General features: G+C 41.5%; 1 protein-coding gene across 2 annotated transcripts in view; it reads right to left on the bottom strand.

Moving 5' to 3' along the window:
* RAD18 (RAD18 E3 ubiquitin protein ligase) overlaps window positions 1–14,424 on the bottom strand; it is a 114,448-nt gene extending 100,024 nt beyond the window's left edge. For both annotated transcript variants that reach the window (XM_080995816.1, XM_080995817.1), the window contains exons 1-4: window positions 14,314–14,424; window positions 11,002–11,083; window positions 5,511–5,572; window positions 3,340–3,410 (exon numbers count right to left, since the gene is read on the bottom strand). In XM_080995816.1, the coding sequence (XP_080851942.1) occupies window positions 3,340–3,410; window positions 5,511–5,572; window positions 11,002–11,083; window positions 14,314–14,367 (269 nt within the window). In that variant the 5' untranslated portion in view covers window positions 14,368–14,424. The remainder of the gene's footprint in view (window positions 1–3,339; window positions 3,411–5,510; window positions 5,573–11,001; window positions 11,084–14,313) is intronic.
* Between the last annotated feature and the right edge of the window lie 6,016 nt (window positions 14,425–20,440).

Below are 20,440 nucleotides of genomic sequence, written 5' to 3'. Positions count from 1 at the left end.
GCCCCTCAAGACGGTCCAGAAGGATGTTATGGTCGATGGTATCAAACGCCGCTGAGAGATCCAGCAGAACTAGGAAACAGTTCTCACCTTTGTCCCTAGCCCGCCGGAGATCATCAACCAGTGCGACCAAGGCAGTTTCAGTCCCATGATGAGGCCTGAATCCCGACTGGAAGGGATCCAAATGGTCCGCTTCTTCCAGGCGTGCCTGGAGTTGTTCAGCAACCGCTCGCTCAATCACCTTGCCCAAGAATGGAAGATTTGAGACTGGGCGATAGTTGGCCATTGTGGCCGCATCTAAAGATGGTTTTTTAAGAAGCGGTTTAATAACCACCTCTTTCAGCGGGTCTGGGAAGGCTCCCTCACGGAGGGAAGCATTCACCACCCCACGAAGCCCATCGCCCAGTCCTTCTCGGCTAGCTTTTATAAGCCAGGATGGGCAAGGATCCAGGAGACAGGTGGTTGGCTTCACTCGTCCAAGCAGCCTGTCCACATCCTCAGAGGTAACAGATTGGAATTGATCCCACGCAACTTGACTATACAGGTCTCTAGCACTCTCCCACCCTGGCCCTGCTCCCACGGTGGAGTCTACTTCTTCCCGAATCTGAGCGATTTTATCTGCAAAAAACTTTGCAAAATCATTGCAGGAGAACATGTGGCCCGTACTGGGCCCCGATGTTGCAGGTGGTTCCGCTAAATTGTGAACCACCTGAAAAAGTCTCCTGCTGCTGTTTTCAGAGTTGTTTTGTTTTTTTAAGTGTGGCTTATTGCTCTGACGTTCCTTCTTGCCCTTCCACTGACATGTGGGAGCACCAGTAAGACTTTAAAGCAAAATAAAATAAAATAAAATAAAATAAAATAAAATAAAATAAAATAAAATAAAATAAAATAAAATAAAATAAAATAAAATAAAAATAATAATAATAATAATAATAGTAATAATACTGTAGTTATGTTTTACAGGTTGGCTCCCTTTCATAAAAGACAGTCTGGTTCATATGGATAGTGGCTTTTCTCATCTTTTCATGTGTCACTAAAAAGTCTTCATTTCATGGTTTGCTGTCCTCTGTTTCCTCCACAAGCTACAACTTGTCATACCAAAACTAACCCTTAACATTCAGAGATCCGAGATACCTCAAGAGGAGTTAGTGAAAAGAACCAAAGTATGCTGCCTCCTAGAAAGTGGAGACTTGTGACATGACTTCATTTAATATATATAAACAAGTGTTACGTGTTCAAAAGAGAGGGAAATCCCAGAGCTGAAAAACCCAAAGGAAAAGCCAAAGCATGTTTTTTTAAAGCAACGAGAGACAGTCATGGCACTAAAAACCAACACAGAGTAGGCCACAGAGCAGAGATCGAAAAATGTGGCCCTCCTATTGGTGTTGGACTCCAACTCCTATCAGCCCGTCAGCACAGACAATGTTCAGGGATGATGGGAGTTGTAGTCCAGCAAGTTACCTCACCCCTGCCATAAAAGCTGTCAAGTCAAGCAAGAAAATATTCTGAGTTGCAACTCCTTTTGAGTGATATAAACATTCTTCAGGGTCAGATCCTTGGTGGTGGGGGTATGGAAATAGCAATCTTATTATCACATGGTATGAGCCACATTTCAAAGAATAACCTCCTTTAAAAAAATTAAAAAACAACATAATATATGTAGGAATTGCTCCATTTCATTGCATTCTCTTGGCAAGGCGCTTATTTGAAGAAAGATTCCACAGACACCAAGATATTCCCTTGAAGAGGGTCTGGGTAGCCAAAAACAAGTCGGGACTCAGGATTTTTTTCTTGAATCAATACATTTTCTACAACCTTGCCTACATCTTTAAAACACAATTTGCTCCACACAGAAAGGTTAGAAGTTTAGCGGAACCCCTGAGGTACAGAACTCTGAGTCATCCAAGTAAAGAAATTACACTGGGGGAGCAAAAAGGCAAAGCAGTCGATAGTAACATAGTTCAGACACCCAAACGGCAGGAAATATCCAATTATTAACAGCTTCTGGTTAAGAAAAGCAATTCTTGTTGTAATTTACAATGGAATCAACAGCCATTCTCTTACAGAGTGCTCGCTGCCACACATTTTTTTGTTTTTTTAAATTACCTAACAGTCACTTTTCAGCATGTAGTACTCTTGCCAGTTGTCTTATGTAGGTTTCATTGTCATTCTCGTGCATCCACCTTCTTGAATGACTCCTGAAACAACGCCTGTGTTCCCTAGTCTTCCTTGGAAAGACTCAAATATTGCCATTATCAACTATGATATTTATTGTTGCCATTATTACTACTCATTAGAACCAGAACATGGTGGTCACAATGAAACACTGTCACCCAAAATGATTGGTATAGTGAGGGTGCTGATCACCATACTATATGCTGAGGGTTCACTTCCTCTTGAGCCCTACCCTGAAAAAAACTACCCTCAGAAGAAGACTTTGAAGGCAGTGATGTTCACGTAAACGAAGTCCGTTCCAGGTCAGCCCTAGTTTATATTCCTTTCAAAGCCAACAGGGTGCCTGAGGCCTATCATGCGCAAGAGAAGAAAGTTGAAACCACTTCACAATTTTATCTCGCTCCTTGCCAAGTGATGTCTCCTGCTTGATTTCCTGTCAGGAAACACATTTATTTGTGGCTTTTGCTTTCCTTAACTCCCTGCCATTTGGCAGGCCATTAACCTGGAGGAATTGATGTTCTGAATATTAAATTGCTATTAGGAAAGCAATGAGCACCACGTTCTCCCAATCATTTGTTTATTATTTTTAAAAAATAACTTGGGAGGGGACAATGAGAAAGATCGAACGATTTACCTCCTAGTGGTGCAGCAATAGCGTGATTCTATGTTGAGATTCCTGCATTGCAGGGGGTTGGACTAGATTACCCTTGGGGGCCTTCACAACTCTACAATTCTGTGATATGTGCCTTGTATTGTCTACCTGACTAGGGGTGGCTTTGGGCTCTCAGACAAAGGTCTTTCATGAATGGAGATGCTGAGGGTTGAATTTGGGACTGTCTGAACACAACGCATGTATTTTAGCATCTGGCCTAACCCCACCTACTCCCCCCCTTCCGGTCTTTGGTTGCTCTGAACAGCTTCTAACCACTGTGGTACTGTAGGAATTATACATGAATGTGTCATCCAAAGTTCCATATATGTATGTATGAGTGAAAGGTTTCAAGAATATAGGAGTATCTACTATGGCCACTGACCAAATTAGAAGTTAGTCAATATCAGAATCATCACAGGTCTAGATTTTTAACTTCAGCATAACCTGTATTTCCAAATGGAAATTGAGTCACATCCGCATTCTCACTCTGAAATTTACAAAATTATGTGGGGTACCTTGCATAATCGAAGGTTTTTACCAGTTCATCTAATATCCGGTTATTTTTCAGGTCGGGTTCTGTAGCTGCCTAGAAAAGAACAAAGGGGGTGCTAATTCGCTCATACATTTCCAGTATCTCAAATCATCTGCACAAAAATTGCTATGTTGAAAGCAAAACATAAAAACCAAGTATGCATCCTTTTTCCTTAAAACATCTAAGCTGCTAGGGAAATCACCTCTTTTACCAAAAAATCTGAGAAATGTTTTATAAATGTAAGTTTCTTTTATCAAATTATAAAAAGCTATTACTGGCAAACTAATAAACTCTTAACTCCAATTGCCAGAAATTCACTGTTTTATTATGGCTGCAACGGCTTTTTGTAAGGCAAAAGGATATATACTGAAGATGCTAATATTAAGGCACATTCAGGGGTTGGAGGAGAAATTAGAGAGAGAACTTAAAAAGGATAAAACTTCAATTAATGGTGGAACAAACAGATACAGATAACACAAAGGTTTGCGGCATATAAATTATTCTTTTTATAAAAACTGCCTGATATTTATCTTTCTTCTGCTTTTAGTTGCCTTGTATGGTGCCAAGCTGATACATACTGTGCTCCATTGAAATAAAACTAATTGTTTGATGTAGACGATACAAAGGCAAAAACAAGTTATTTGCTCCAGACATATTTACAAAGCAGTTTTCAAAACCAGCATGAGGCGTCAGGGGAGACAGGAAGCTGAGACTTCCAACTTTCCATTCTTTGTAGTCCGATTCATACCTTCAGGAGGAGGGAATAAGAGGCAAACATACTTTGCCAGTGCTTATCAAAACCTCTGCTTCAGTTTTTAGTGAAACTTATCATTTTAAGAAGCCTACTAAAGTCCAACAAGCTTGAAGCGACAACTAATCCCAATATGGTTTAGGGTAAATATGGCTCCCTGCTATTTACTTTTCCAACAATGGATTTAGAGCCAACATGCTGTGCATATATAATACAGACTTCATTTGCTACTTAGGAAACATTACTCCCAGATTTGCTACAGTTCCTCAATGCTGAGCACCATCTCATGAGCCATAAGGGTTTGGGTACACTTCAGTTATTAGCTAGGCATTCAATTTTAATTTATAATAAATTTTATTGAGCAGTCACAAGAGAGATTTATGGTGGGATGCATCAATTAAAAGCACACAGAATGCTACAACTGTGAGCCAGAGGCTAGATTAGAGCATATGACTAGGAACCTAGGAGGTCTGGATGGCCGGAAACTCAGTGGTAGGCCTTGAAAACTTTGCTTCACAGCCGTAGAAACCCATGGAAGATTTTGGGCGGGTCATTCTCAGCCTCAATTGCCCCCCTCTGAAATGGGTCTTACCTTATATGGCTGTGGTGAGAGCAATTCTAGGCTAAAGTTTACGTTTTGCAAATTTAAAAATGTTGTATAAATAAGTAACAGTAAAACGGCCAGTGTTCGAAACTCCCATTGTTTTAGGTGCATTTTGCCACAGGGAATTTCATTAGCGCGAGCAGTTCCAGAGCTCTGGGCGCAGTACTGCGCCTAAGATTTCAGATTAAAACTGCACAGTGGAAGAAAAGGAAGACCTTTTTCTGCCTCCCCACTTCCAGCTACTCTCTGAAGGCTGGAGAAGAGACCCTCTAAAGAATATTAGGGGGGGTTAATTATGAAAAATGAACATAATATTTTAGCTGCAGTTTTCAGCTTCGTATTCTTGTTATAAAAAAGCACACCTAAACATTCCATTGTTGCGCCTATACCCTCGGTTTAAGGTGCCATTTAGCTCCTAGCTTTCATATCTCAGTTTTTAACCCTGAAAAAAGCAAACCTATGTCTGTTCTGGGTGAAGTCATTTGCACTTCAAGGAAATCCCATAAGATCTCAGTAATTTAATTGCATGCACATTGTGCTCTACAAATACTTACAAGTGACAGTAGACTATGCTGGAAAGAAAGTTAAGCATTTACCATACGTTGTGCTACTGGCTTGCTCACCATCCAAGTCATACATCGAACAAGGGGGGCAGGTTGTTCCATTTAAGATCCCAAAATGCCTAAATCAGGCACTGATTGAACTAGAAAAATTTTCCAATATCTCCAAGTGTTCTCAGTTTGTAGAACTGTAGAGCATTTGCTTCAACAGAAACAGTAGGACAGGAAATAACACTTACCACACAACATGTAGGGCACTGAGTTTTGTAGGACAGGGACTTGCGAATGCAGAGAGAACAATCTGGAGGAAAAACAAACACAACATAATTAGAACACCAGGCTACTTGGCAGCGCTAGAAGTGCTGCAGTTTGATTTTCAGTTGGCAGAACTTAGAGTGTAAATTTCATAATTGGTTTCAATTTCCCTCAGCGTATTAACTTTGTGCTCATCGTTTTAATGGTGAAAAATATTTATCAGAAGAGCAGCCTCACAAAGTAGAGAAAACTATACAATGCAACCTTGCAAGTAGGATGAAACACATTCATAGCTCATAACATACATCTAATGGACAATAATGGACCACATGCAAACAGGAAATGCTACCCCATACTTTGGTCCTGCCAGCTACTTCCTAAGATAAACCAACCATACATTTCAGAACATCCCTGTACAGGTGAACACCTTGGAGTAAATGTACACCAGTTCTTTCTACAAAGAATTCTAACTACAGCCAAGATGTGTGGATTAAAATAAAAAATAAAAACATATTCAATTAAAAAAATATTTGATTAAAAACATATTCGATTAAATAATTTTGAAAATAAAAACAGGGGGCTCTGCTAGTGCAATCATTAGCTCAGGTGAGAACAAAATTACCTTTGGGTTGGGTTAGATGACCCTCAGGGTCTCTTCCAACTCTAGGATTCCAACAAATGCTGTTCTAAAGGTTTCGTGGATTGTTAGGTTAGTTGACATTCCCTTGTGTTTTTGAAGGTAAAGATCCAGCAACCCATATTGGCATGGAAACCTTTTGCATCAGGCAGCCATGGTCAATGGTAGCATAAGCTTAGGTTTTTTCTTCAGTTTAGCACATGAAACTCATCCCTGTTCTTTAAGTTAGACAGTCAGAAGCCTGTGGCAGAAAAAAATAGCCTACCTTCTGTCACGAATATCAATACTTTGTTTTGGAAAAACCATCTTTATTTCAGCCAGATCCTAGACAGTGTTTTAGGCAACCCCTCCTTTTAGGAAACAAAACCTTTAAGTTCTTGTCCTCAAGGGACAACATTGTTTAATCCAACCATTTGAAATCAACAAATTTATTTATATGCTTCTTATTCCAAATTACATTATGCTCAAATCAGCTTACAAGAACAGTAAATATATAGCCCCAACCAGTAAATGAATGATATAGTTATACTAGCAAGCCAACAAATATTACAATTAGAGCTACCCTGAATGTATGAAAAACGTTTCTTTCACAAGAATTAAAATATCCACATTCAACTGAACAATTTTTCACTAATGAATCCAAAGCACAAAGGGATCTGCAGCAGGAAAGGCTTTTAAGTATCAAAAGGTTACATTTTAAACCAGTTAATTTCCATCACAGAAGCAGCATTAAAATAAGGCTGGGGAAACTGGAAGTTTGTTCATCTTTATCAACGTAAGAGCAGCAAAAAACAGGCTCACAGAAAAATCCAATACCAAGGAAGTTCACTAGTTCTCACAAGCAGTAACTGGACAGCCCATCTCTCAGCTGGACAACCTTGTATCCAAGCTCTCATCTAGGGCATCATCAAGGCTCAAGGGCATCCTCCATCATGAGCTCCTCCTCGTCTCATCAGAGAGCCCATAAACCTTTACTACCAATAATTCTTCCCATAACAAATTGAGTGGGGTTTCTCTCTAGGCTCCTTTAGCAACAGGAGGCTATGTAACTGGAATCAGACAGTTCCCACCCTCCAGGCCATGTGGAGATGAGACAATCAAAGAAGCAGCAACCAGGTCTTGCAGAACTCACATCAAACCACTATACCACATTAAGATGTGTTTTGAATAAGTGACAAATTCCTTGTTCACTATAGCACTGGTGTTGATGCAAGTCTAAAATTAGTAACTAATCCATTTACATCACCTTTTATGATGAATACTAAGAAGCACTGGAGCCATTAACAAAGTTCCTGTTCAACATCTACCCTGTCAATCAATTAAGTAGTCGACACAATTAATGATACATAATTCAAAATGCCATATATGAAAATCCATACTGGAAGGGAAGCTTTGGAGCTGAATGAATATGGATCAGCTTAATTGGTCTGTCTTGCAATCCCTTGAGCACCAAGACATTTTAGAACGTGAAAGGACTGGTTGATGTTATGTTCAATATTAATGTCCCGGAGGAGCTGGAACACACTTAAAGATAAACACTGAAGCTGAACCAAAAGAACAGTCTTCAGCACTACACCTCATTTATATTTGCGGTGACATGGCAGTAGATCTCTGTCTGAAGAACTGTACCTACAAAACTAATTACAGGACTCAACTGAATCGCCAAGTCAGAAGAGCCAACTACTGTCCAGCCCAGTCTCAGGAATATCCAACTACATTAAACACCAGAGAAAGGAAAAACAGGACAAGGGACCCCAAGCTGTTCAACACAGTCAGAACTATACCACAATGCCAGCAATGTTTTGATAAAATCTGAGCTATAGCCTTTTTTATTATTTTTACAAAGGTGGATGAAGCTCTCTAAACGATATGATCTTCACAGTGCCACTATACAGATCTATGGCATATTCAGAATGTTGTCTGCAGTTGCAGTCATCCCATCTCAAAAAGGGTTTCATAAGAGCAGCAGCAGCTACAGGAAACTACAGCTGAAAAGAACATGAGTGAATATTTTTCCTGCAAAGAAATACTAAAGAGGCAGAAACTTCTTTGTTCAGAGAAACACATCTAGGAGACCTAATAGAAGCTCATGAGGTTATGAATGATGAAAATAGAGTAAACGGCGACATTTTCTCACACTATGCTAGCTTTCGGGATCAGTTGTTTACTGAATGAAGGATGCTCCCAGGTGGAAGTTTATTGTGGAATTGGTGTGAATAATAATAATAATAAAATTTATTTATATCCCGCCCTCCCCAGCCGAAGCTGGGCTCAGGGCGGCTAACAACAATCAAAATAATCCAGCATTCTAAAAACATTCATTATAAAATTAATTAAAATCAAATTGATGGCAACCATTAAGCAAAATTCTGTGCAGATTGCCAGAGGAGGGGGTCAGGCTGCGCCCTGACCAAAGGCCTGGTGGAACAGCTCTGTCTTACAGGCCCTGCGGAAAGATGTCAGGTCCCGCAGGGCCCTAGTCTCTTGTGACAGAGCGTTCCACCAGATTGGAGCCGCGGCCGAGAAAGCCCTGGCTCTAGTTGAGGCCAGCCTAACCTCTCTGTGGCCTGGGATCTTCAGGATGTTTTTATTTGCAGACCGTAAATTTCTCTGTGGGACATACCAGGAGAGGCGGTCCCGTAGGTACGAGGGTCCTATTGCACAAAAGGGTCTTTTTTTGCACTGTGCACAAGACATTGCCATCATCAAAATGCCAGCCTGTCATTTTTTCTTTTTACAAAAAACCTCACACACGTTTAAGTTTCTATCTTACCACAGAAAATCTGGAAAGTAAACTTGTCATGTATCTGCAGTCACTTGTGATGGGGAAGCACATTAGCACAATTGTTAGGTAAGTAGCTTGTGGCACATATGACGATATTTTTGTGGCTGGTCCTTATTGACACACTCCTATTTCCATTTGCTCCTCGCATGAGAATAACCAAACCATTTTGTTTCTGGCTGCTCACAATGCTAAAGGAAAAACACTTATTTCCTCTGATAGATGCATGCAGAAGACATGTTGGTTTTCAAAGGAGTGAGTCACTCAAGATCTCTGCAAAGTAAATGTGAGCGATTACCTTGGAAACTAATCAGAGTACCTGCAGCAGGCTTTAAAATAATAATGTGGAGGTCTTGTACAAGACCTGTCGATCACTCTTGTGCAAGCCTTGTACCTTAGGTAAATAAAGCTCTTGACATCAGTACTGCAAGATTAACAACAAACAGAAATGACTATTTTGCATATCCCTCCACCCACAAACCTTCATTTTGCTCACTGAGAAACATGATAGCTAAGGTTGGTAATGTTCACTTCTGCACACTTCCTGAAGAATTGGGTTTTTTAAAAAGGTGTTCATGCAAAGCTCCAAAAAGATCTACATGCAAACCGAGAACATAAAAAGGTAGTGCAGAAGACAGAAGCGGAGTAATTGAGGGGAGGGGCAGAAAAAACACAACTGAATACTGCAGGTCAGCTAACCATGGCATATGGTCAATAGCATGCAAATCTCATGTTTTAAAAGGTAAATCCACTTCTGATAATCATCAAACAAAAGTAGAAAAAGGGAAGTCATGCTTGCAAACAAACAGGCTAATCCAGAAGACCTAAGGTGGGAAAAACATACCACTATTTCCAAGTCACTTTGAGTATCTAATAATTTGATTGTATCATACAACTGTAATTAATGATACAACTATTCTAAAATCAATTAAAATAAGACCCGACCACAAATAGTTTTGTTTAGCAGCCCCACATATCTTTTTGCTCCATAAATAGTTTAGACCCTTATATTTCTATTGTTTGCTGTGATAAAAAGCTGCCTTAAACAGAGTCAGACCATTGGTCCATCTAGCTGAGTACTGTCTACTCTCAATGGCAGTAGCTCTCCAGGATTTCAGACACGGTTCTCTCCCAGCCCAACCTGGAAATTCCAGAGGTTGAACCATGGAACTTTTGCATATATAACAGACGCTCTGAGCTAGGACTGCTTCCTTACCATCTTCATTATGACAGCCATATATGACTTTCATGTCTTCCATAGGCCCAGGGCAAGTGCTAAGTTTTGCAGTGAAGGACCTTGAGAGCAAATGAGAACTTACATCCTGACCATCCATGAGAACTCATACTGAGAGAATGGCCTCTGCCTCCCTCTCTCCATCCCCAAATGCACTACTGACTTTGACAGCTGTCTGCGCCTCCTCCTGGCACCCATGTTTTTACATATGGAAGAGTTTTTAATATTTTTTAATTATTATAATTGTCTTTTATATATGAAATTGGGTATTTTTTAAAAAATTATGAAGTCACTTCAATATATTTTATGGGCAGTGACTCATATATGAAATTAAACAAATAAAAAAAAATAAGCATATCCCAAACTTTAGAGTCCTGGACCTTAGCTATGGTCCAACGGCCATATCACTAAACACACTTATTCAGAAATAAGTGCTACTTGCTTCCAAGTAAATATGCTTAGGATCAAGTTAGACGTCAGGTCAGCACCACCAGGTTGTATTGTACTGGTTGCCTTGCACTCAGGGCACTGTAGCGTAATAGGTTGCAGGCAACCAAGAACCTCCTATTTAAAGCAGACAGCAAGAGACACTTGTGACGAGCATAACAGAACTATAATGAAACCTGGTGAATCAACAAGTCTGCCATCAATTTCTGTAAATTACAGACTCCCAATACCACCCTACCCTAAAGATTTAAATTTCTAGTTTATGTATGTTAGCACTCACATATTGGATTTTAAAAATTCAAAAATAACTAAGCACTGATATAAAACAATACAATAACAGGAAACAAAAATGAAATAAATAACTTGTATACTTACAATTATGTGAACACTGGGGAATGATCATTGCAATATTGAAGTAGTCAAAGCATATTCCACAACGCAACAAGTTATCCACTTCCTGAAATGGGATTTTAAAAGTTTGTTTATAAAGATCTGGCAAAATGAACAGTTCAGACTGCATTTCAAAAGTAAAGTTTCTCATTTGGAGAAACTATTTACTGAGAAAGAACAGCCGGATAAAATTACCGCCACAATTACATAATAGAGGCAACATAATAACTTACTGACAAAATATACATTTGTTGTGCTTAAAATTGTTTAAGTTGGGATTCAACTAAGTTTTACTCCGAGTAGTCCTATTGAAATTAATGAAGATAACTAAGTTATGTCCTTTAGTTTCAGTAGGCCTACACAGATGAAAACTTAGTTGACCATCCTAAGTACTGTACAAAATTCAAAAATAAGAGCAGGCGCTGCCCACAAGCTTACAAACAGCGTTAAAAAAAAATCTAAATCAGTATTTTGACAATACTTTTAGCCTAATAAAGATATTGCCCCAATGTCATGGCTATCTGTTTTTTATTTGATTTCTGCTCTCTATTGATAGAAACACCCACAGGTGGTTTATCAGGGGCCAAGCCTGAAACCATTTTAATCCTTTTTGAGAAATGATACCAAGTTACCCTGCGTAAACAGACACAGATCTTTTTCCCCGACACATTATTTTTAAAACAATGTAGATATGGCAACCACCTTTTCCACATTTATCATGGCAGATGAACAAAACACACTAAAAGAAGTGCATGCATACAATGATTCACACAGACATACAGAGACACGAGTGAGGTGCAAGTCTCCTTTGTGACAGCTTCAGTACAGTTTTATAGAGCTTCAGGGTGAAGCTAAATTCTTTAAAAGGGCAAAGAATTCAATGTCACAAATGTTCCAGGTGCGCTAGCGTATCAGCTTGCCTGACGAAACAATCCTTGCTCCCCCTGCATGCTGTTCTGGGGGTTCACCCAACACTCAGAGGGATGGGGGGGGAGCCCTGTTTCAGAGGTGCAAGTGTAAGGTGAATCCTGCCCAGTGTAGGAAAAAATGCAACTATTTATCAGTCACCTCTAGCCCTGGAAGTTGAAAGTTTAGTAAAACAAGAAGCTGAATTTAGAAGAAGAAGAGTTTGGATTTGATATCCCGCCTTTCACTCCCCTTCAGGAGTCTCAAAGCGGCTAACATTCTCCTTTCCCTTCCTCCCCCACAACAAACACTCTGTGAGGTGAGTGGGGCTGAGAGACTTCAGAGAAGTGTGACTAGTCCAAGGTGCAGCTGCATGTGAAGGAGCGAAGACGCGAGCCCGGTTCCCCAGATTACGAGACTACCGCTCTTAACCACTACACCACACTGGCTCTGAATTTATGAGAAAGTTGCATTTTGTTGCAGGTCTCACTTGCAGTTAATATTAACAGCTGCATCTAGCACCATTTTCAGGATTTAGACTTCATCGTTAAGAGCACTTTATCAATGTGGTTAGTAAATACATAGGCTATATATAGGTGTGCATGCACACCTGCATATATCACCACCTGCCAAGCAGGGACGGATTTAGGTTTGATGAGGCCCTAGGCTACTGAAAGTATTGGGGCCCTTTATATGTCCAGCTGTCCTTTGTTTTTTGTGCTGAATATATGCTATATGGTAATTTATGGACCTAATAGATATCTAAAGCCATTTGCACATAACAACATATGTATTTTAACAAAGTAATTGTTGAACTGAAATACAATTAGGAAGTATATTAATAGTGAAACGCAATTAAGAAGAAGGATATTCATAGTGAAATAATTATTAAGCTCTAACTTTAAATGATTTTTTATTCATAACAAACTTAATAATGCAAACACATTGGCATTTGGCAATAACGAAAGTTCCTTTAGAAACACAATTTACAAAGACTCATAATCTAGTCTCTAGAAACCGTAACATGAAATAATAACAGGTGTAAATATATGATGCAAACTACTAATACAGTGGTGCCTCGCAAGACGAAATTAATTCGTTCCGCGAGTTTTGTCGTCTTGCGATTTTTTTCGTCTTGCGAAGCACGGTGTCGGGAAAGTTTTGGAAAAGCTTCAAAAATCACCAAAGTCTTTAAAAACCTCAAAAAAGGCTACCACACCGCGTTCTATGAGTTGCTCCTCGAAGTCAAGTCCCAACTGTATTAACGGTGTTAAGAAAAAGGAAACAAACTTGCAAGACGTTTCCGTCTTGCGAAGCAAGCCCACAGGGAAAATCGTCTTGCGAAGCAGCTCAAAAAACAAAAAACCCTTTCGTCTAGCAAGTTTTTTGTCTTGCGAGGCATTCGTCTTGCGAGGTACCACTGTAATTATAAATAGCAGAATGTAAAAGATAAAGGTACACCTGACCGTTAGGTCCAGTTGTGGCCGACTCTGGGGTTGCGGCGCTCATCTCGCTTTATTGGCCGAGGGAGCCGGCGTACAGCTTCCAGGTCATGTGGCCAGCATGACTAAGCCACTTCTGGCGAACCAGAGCAGCGCAGGGAAACGCTGTTTACCTTCCCACCAGAGCAGTACCTATTTATCTACTTGCACTTTGACTTGCTTTTGAACTGCTAGGTTGGGAGGAGCTTGGACCAAACAACAGGAGTTCACCATGCCACAGGGATTTGAACCGCCAACCTTCCAATCAGCAAACCCTAGGCTCTGTGGTTTAGCAGAACGTCAGCACCCTACATATAGAAATGAGCAAACCAGTGCTATTTTAGGGAGCATCCTAGCAGGCGGGGCCCATTAGTTATATCCTAGGAGCCTACACAACACAAGACGCTGTTGCTGTATGTAGGTTTTATTTTATTTGTTTTTTATCTTATATTTTGGAAATGTACATCCAGGTTTTTTTTCTTTACATTTTTGGGGGGCCCTAAACTATAGCTTGTTTGGCTTATACAATCCGGCATAACTACCCAAGAGCGGCAGAGGATTTGAGGACCTCAGACAGCAACCTTTCAAGAGAGATGCCCCTTAAAGTGGAAGCTTTAAGTGTGGCCCCCTCTGCCGCCGCCTCTGAGAAGCTTCGCCTCCAAGGCGAGCCTTTGGAGAAGCGACCAGGAGGCCCCAGCTTCCAAAGTGGACAAACCTTGATTTTTGCTCCAGCAGCCATTCCACCCACCTACACAAACATACGGGGCTGCGGAGGGCTCTTCCGCGTCAGACACTCCGCACATGCTCAGAAGCGCTCTTGGGCATTTCTTGCCTCGCTTGCCATAGGGATAAGGACCCCTCCGGCCTCGCAGGCAGGTTCTTCCCCGCCGCTTGCTGGCCCCTTACTTACTTTCAGCGCCTGGAGAGGCTGAGGCCACGGAGACTCAGCCGCCGGGACAGACATGATTTCCCCGCCGGTGCCTGAACTCCGCCCTCCTCGCCTCCCAAACTCCGAATCACCCGCGCTTGTTTGGCGCCACGCACTCGTTTCCGGCGCCGAGGCTCATGGGTAATGTAGTTTCTTAAAGTAGTGGAGGGGGCAAATCGAGCTCCATGCTAATTCCCTTGCAGCGGAGCAGAAGCAACAAGGTCCCGTTAGCGGTTATGGAAGGGAGGGCAATTGACTCCGCTTACTACGCCGCTGTTCGCTAGTGGAGCAGGCAGGCTGATGATGAGAGTGTTTGGGGAATGAATTTCCTGCCAGGTCAGCCTGCAGCCGCCTGGTTTCCCACCTGGAAGAGATGTGGAGACTCAAGAGTCTTGTATTCAAGGGCTTACTGTACATAGACGTGTGTATGTTCATAATAATAATAATAATAATAATAAATTTATTTATACCCCAGCCCCTCTACAGCCATACCTCGGGTTACAGACGCTTCAGGTTGCGTGTTTTTGGGTTGCGCACTGCGCCAAACCCGGAAGTACCTGAACGGGTTATTTCCAGGTTTTGGCGCTCGTGCATGAGCAGAAACACTAAATCGCGCATGCGCAGAAGCACCGAATTGTGACCCGCGCGTGTGCAGATGTGGCGCTCTGCGGGTTGCCAACGCTGCGGGTTGCGAATGTGCCTCCCAGCTCCCGCACGGATCACATTCGCAACCCAAGTGTCCACTGTATTGATAGTAAGGGAACGGAGGTGGTTTCCAGTTCTGCTTGATTTCCTGTTGGCAACATAGGGATCTGCCTTGTGAAAAGCTAGAGCTGTGGTTATTCCCAAACTTTTTCAGGCCACCCCTCCCCCTTGGTTCTGTAAACTCATTCCCAGTCCCCACCCCTGACTCCAAACATACCTACAAAAGAAGTATTATCCAGAATAGCGGTTTGCGTGACCCACTTGAGAAGATAATAGCAACACAACTCAAAGCATTGCCAATTTATTCCAAATCCAAATAAAACTAGTTAGCTTCATTAAATCAACAAAACTGATGAATGTGATCCAGAGATACCAGCTTTACAAAGACTTTGAGATAAGGTTACAAGGTTTTTTTCAGTGAATCTGGGGACACTTTTCAACTTCCTACTAAATAGATGGATTTTGTCAGGGGACTGATTTGTAAATCCGGGGACTGTCCCTGGGAAACAGGGCTGTCTGGTAACCTTACTTTGATAGCCATTTACATCTCTGGCACCTCCTTAGGCAATCCTGCTGCCCACTTTGGGAACCGCTGAGCTATTGATCCATTGATCTGTCTGGCCAGCTCAGCACTGACTGGGAGACGCTCTCCAGGGTTTCTCTGGAGAGCTCCTCACAGTCACAGCCTCCTATATACAGTACACAGAAAGTAATCTAGCACTGCACTCAGCAATGGCACGGGTGGAGAACTTGTGGTCCTTGTGGTATTGTTTGACCCCAGCTTCCATTGGACCCAGACTCTATGCTGAATAGTCAAGGATGATGATACATCTGGAGCATGCCAGGAGCTGTTATAGGGAATTGCTATTGTTATTATTTTCCCAGCCACTTTGGGCAGCTCCCAACAGCAGACTAAAAACAGAATAAAATTTCAAATTTTAAAAACTTCCATAAACAGGGCTGCCTTCAGATGCCTTCCGAAAGTCAGATAGTTGCTTATTTCCTTGACATCTGATGGGAGGGCATTCCACAGGGTGGGCGCCACTACCAAGAAGGCCCTCTGCCTGGTTCCCTGTAACCTCACTTCTCGTAGTGCGGGAACCGCCAGAAGGCCCTCAGCACTGGACCTCAGTGTCTGGGCTGAACAATGGGAGTGGAGATGCTCCTTTAGGTATACTGAGCCAAGGCCATTTAGGGCTTTAAAGGTCAGCACCGACACTTTGAATTGTGCTCAGAAATCACAGACAAAGCTGCCTGGAAGCCTTTTGAAATGAAGGTTATTTCCTGTATCCCAGATGATGGAAAGCAGTGACTCAGCAATGATGAGAAACATCTATATATGCTTGAAAGCACTCTCTTTTGACCCTACTATAAGGCAATGCAGCCCACCAGAGGTGGCTGGTTTGGGAGTACCATTGAAGGACAGGCACTTGTAAATTATTTAAAGTTTTACAACCATTGCAGGAGCAGAAAAGGGGAGGGGATGCTGAACTGGGAGTTCTTCATGAGACACCAAAATGGGTTTCCATAAGGCTGCAGAATAGAGCTTTATGGTGATAAAACAGCTGTGGAACTTCAGAGTTCTGCAGTAGCATAGAACTCCCCATTTCCATAAAATTTCATCAAATACAAGTATTCAATAGTCTCTACCCCTATATTTGCTTGTGCTTTTTTATATATATAAAAAAGCGTGCAAAATATATTATTCAATGCATACTGTCTTTTCGTCTTTAACATTGTTTACTGTTTATGTTTGCTTATAATTCTACAGAGAGTGGTGAAAGTGACCTTGTTCAGTTTCCAGTCTTAAGTGGTGTGTTTTTGTTCACTGGGTCTATTTCACCAAATTGTTTCTAAATAAGTATTCCACCTTTGCTGACTCATCCACATCCTGCCATAAGTCTTTGGGAGTTCCGTTAAATGTTCTTGTTAGAAAGTCATGTTGACACTGTGAAGGTGAAGCAGACATGAAAACAATACCTGATGAGAGCACTGTTGAGGTTAGGAAGGAGATATGATATAGGAGTGAGAGACTGGAACTTTCCCTCAGAGAGTGGCTAGCAGAAGCCATACACTAAGGGCCATGCCTTGAACCAGAACTAATTGCTCAGATTGTGTAAGATTCTATTAATGCCTCGGTACTTGTATACTCAGAATATACCGCATGCTTCTTTCATTTTCTATGTCTGTCTGGGAACTTTAAACACTTTTACATAACAATATTAGTTTAAACTCAAAGTGCAACAGCAGATAAAAATGAAGCCAATTAATGGCTTTCCACTCTGCTTATAGGACAATGCCTGTCAACGCAATTTGCAAAAAAGGCCCTTGAAAGGTTTTATTTAAAAGGATGTCGTTTATCACTTCCACTTCAATTTTATTTCTCTGTTGGCTGGTACTTTTAAGAGATGTCAGGACAGATCTGAAAATGCAGTCTAAACTATCTCTCAGCGGCAAGAAGACAAAGAAACCATTTGTATTGAATTATGTCACAGTTTCTCTGTATTTGAGTTAACTGGACTGAAGAAAGCCACGGAGACTGTATGTCTAGGGAGGCTCAGGATGGAGCCCGGGTCCAAAGCCTATACGCTGTATAAAGCCACACACACACACACACAAAGGCAAGGAGTAAGAAGACTTTCTGAAACTCTCCATTGAGGACAAGTATAGGACTCCTGCTTGCTCTGGGTCAATGGGGCAGAATTAGCTGACCAATAGCACACAACACGTTCCAAAGGTACAAAAATTGTTGAACAAAACACATCTTACATAGTCCAATGGCCACAGTACCTATAATGCATTTGTAAAGCAGGGCTTGTATTTTATCTGTTTTGGAACACTGACAAACTGGAACGTGTCCAGAGGAGGGCAACCAAAATGGTCAAAGGCCTGGAAACGATGCCTTATGAGGAACGGCTAAGGGAGCTGGGCATGTTTAGCCTGGAGAAGAGGGGGTTAAGGGGTGATATGATAGCCATGTTCAAATATATAAAAGGATGTCACATAGAGGAGGGAGAAAGGTTGTTTTCTGCTGCTCCAGAGAAGCGGACACGGAGCAATGGATCCAAACTACAAGAAAGAAGATTCCACCTAAACATTAGGAAGAACTTCCTGACAGTAAGAGCTGTTTGACAGTGGAATTTGCTGCCAAGGAGTGTGGTGGCGTCTCCTTCTTTGGAGGTCTTTAAGCAGAGGCTTGACAACCATATGTCAGGAGTGCTCTGATGGTGTTTCCTGCTTGGCAGGGGTTGGACTTGATGGCCCTTGTGGTCTCTTCCAACTCTATGATTCTATTATTCTATGGAACTTCTCAACACTCTAATCAATAGGTCAGTTACTGTTACTTACTGGAATCATATATCAAAATCCACTTCTTACTTCCATTTTTCTTCTATCCAGGGCCTATTCTTTCCACAAAAGCAACATCAGTCTGCAGTTTGATGTGGCTGAGATTTTTTTACACAAAGAGTCACTAGGACTTGGGTAGCTAATCTATTACCCTCCAGACAGGGCCAGCCCAATAAATTTTGTCACCTGAGATGAACCACATAATCATCTTGAACCATGCAACCTGACTAGGATATTTTCCACATTTGTACAGCACCAAGCACTCACAAGCAATAATGATGATGATGATGATGATGATTTTGAATTCCTACAGCACTGAGCACCTGGGGAATTATCCCCTGCAGGTTTACGGCTAAGGCAAAGCACTTCCAGTTATTTGATTAATATGTTGTGGTAAATCTCGTATCTGCCACAAATTCATTAGAGTAACTGGAGAGGACACAATGACCAAAAGATTACATCTAGCAGGTGGTGCAGGGAAAAGGTCTCTGTAAAGTTCAGCCATTTCTTGTGAAATAAGATTTTGTAATTTACACTTCCATGAGTTCTTGGCTGCATCATTTTTAATCTGAAAACGCTTTTTTCATTTTGCCAGGACATGACAGCAACAACCCAGCAGGTCACCCAGTTCAGCAGTTAGGAGATAACAGTATATCCATTCTTTAGATAAGCAGGAGTTTTATTATAGGGATATGACCTGACATGCCTTATCCACAACGTAGCTTTAAAGCAGTGTTCTTTTAAAACAAATTAAGTGCAAACTACATTTTTTCCAAACTTCCCTTTTATAACTGTTGTTGAATTCCAAAGGACTTTCCCCAGGTCATTCATGTATATAGTGTGCCATTTGATGAATTCAGTTAGACATGTTGTATTTCAGCTAAGAGCACCCCAGCAGCACAGATGCTTAATCATAATGGGAATCTGAATGAATCTGAATTTGCATAACTAAAATGTAGGTACTGTGGGTTTTTATAAACAGTAATATCTCCATCCTGCCCACCCTCTAGGGCAGATACTTCTGGTAAGGTGTGATCATCAGGAAATCGCCCTGCTTTCTAGGCTCCCAACATACTATACAGTTTACACTAAAAGGTAAAGGTAAAGGACCCCTGACAGTTAAGTCCAGTCACAGACGACTCTGGGGTTGCAGGCTGAGGGAGCCGGCATTTGTCCGCAGACAGCTTCCAGGTCATGGGGCCAACATGACTAAGCCGCTTCTGGCGCAACGGAACACCGAAACCAGAGCAGCGCACGGAAACATCGTTTACCTTCCCTACCTATTTATCTACTTGCACTTTGGGGGGGGGGGGGTATGCTTTCAAACTGCTAGGTTGGCAGGAGCTGGGACCGAGCAACGGAAGCTCACCCCATCTCAGGGATTCGAACTGCCAACCTTCCGATCGGCAAGCCCAAGAGGCTCAGTGGTTTAGACCACAGAGCCACCCGCGTCCCTTCTACAGTTTACACTACTAACATACAAATGGAAGTTTTTCTATCCTTCAAGAGACTCTCATCTGAGTCTGAGTAGTTATGAGTAAACATTGTCAGAATAAATTTCAGAAAGGAGGTTTTTTGGGGGGTGGCAGGTGGGGTGGGTGTGTTTCTGTAGCATTCATTATACCACAAGTTTCTGTGAAATGACAGTGTTGTGAACGATATTCAGGAATAAGGACTGTCCCTCATTATAAAAGAAAGTTGCATACATTGGCAACCACACTGCATCTTTAGTTATTTCCTAACATTTATACACAGCTTGATTGTAATTCATGTTTAGTGAATTGAGCATCAATTTGAGGCGGATTTCATTCTTTTAGCAAACTACCAGTTATTGCAGCCACAGGATGCTTGGAGATGCCTTTCTTAGTTAATATATTGCTGCAGGCAAGTAACTTGTTGAGGAAGGAGGCAATAAATATCAAATCTGAAATATGGAGGTAGCAATAATAATAACAACGTACCTAACAGAACTTTAGCTGAATATAATTTATGTGAAGTGCTTTGAACGTGCTGAAAGTCTTCTGTATTATTTCTTCGCCCTCTTCCATTCATCTTG

This window comes from Podarcis pityusensis (genome assembly GCF_964106645.2).
Source record: "Podarcis pityusensis genome assembly, chromosome: 2".
Lineage (NCBI taxonomy): Eukaryota > Metazoa > Chordata > Lepidosauria > Squamata > Lacertidae > Podarcis > Podarcis pityusensis.
Note: the sequence above shows the minus strand (reverse complement) of the source record. Positions and strands in the feature narration are given on the sequence as shown.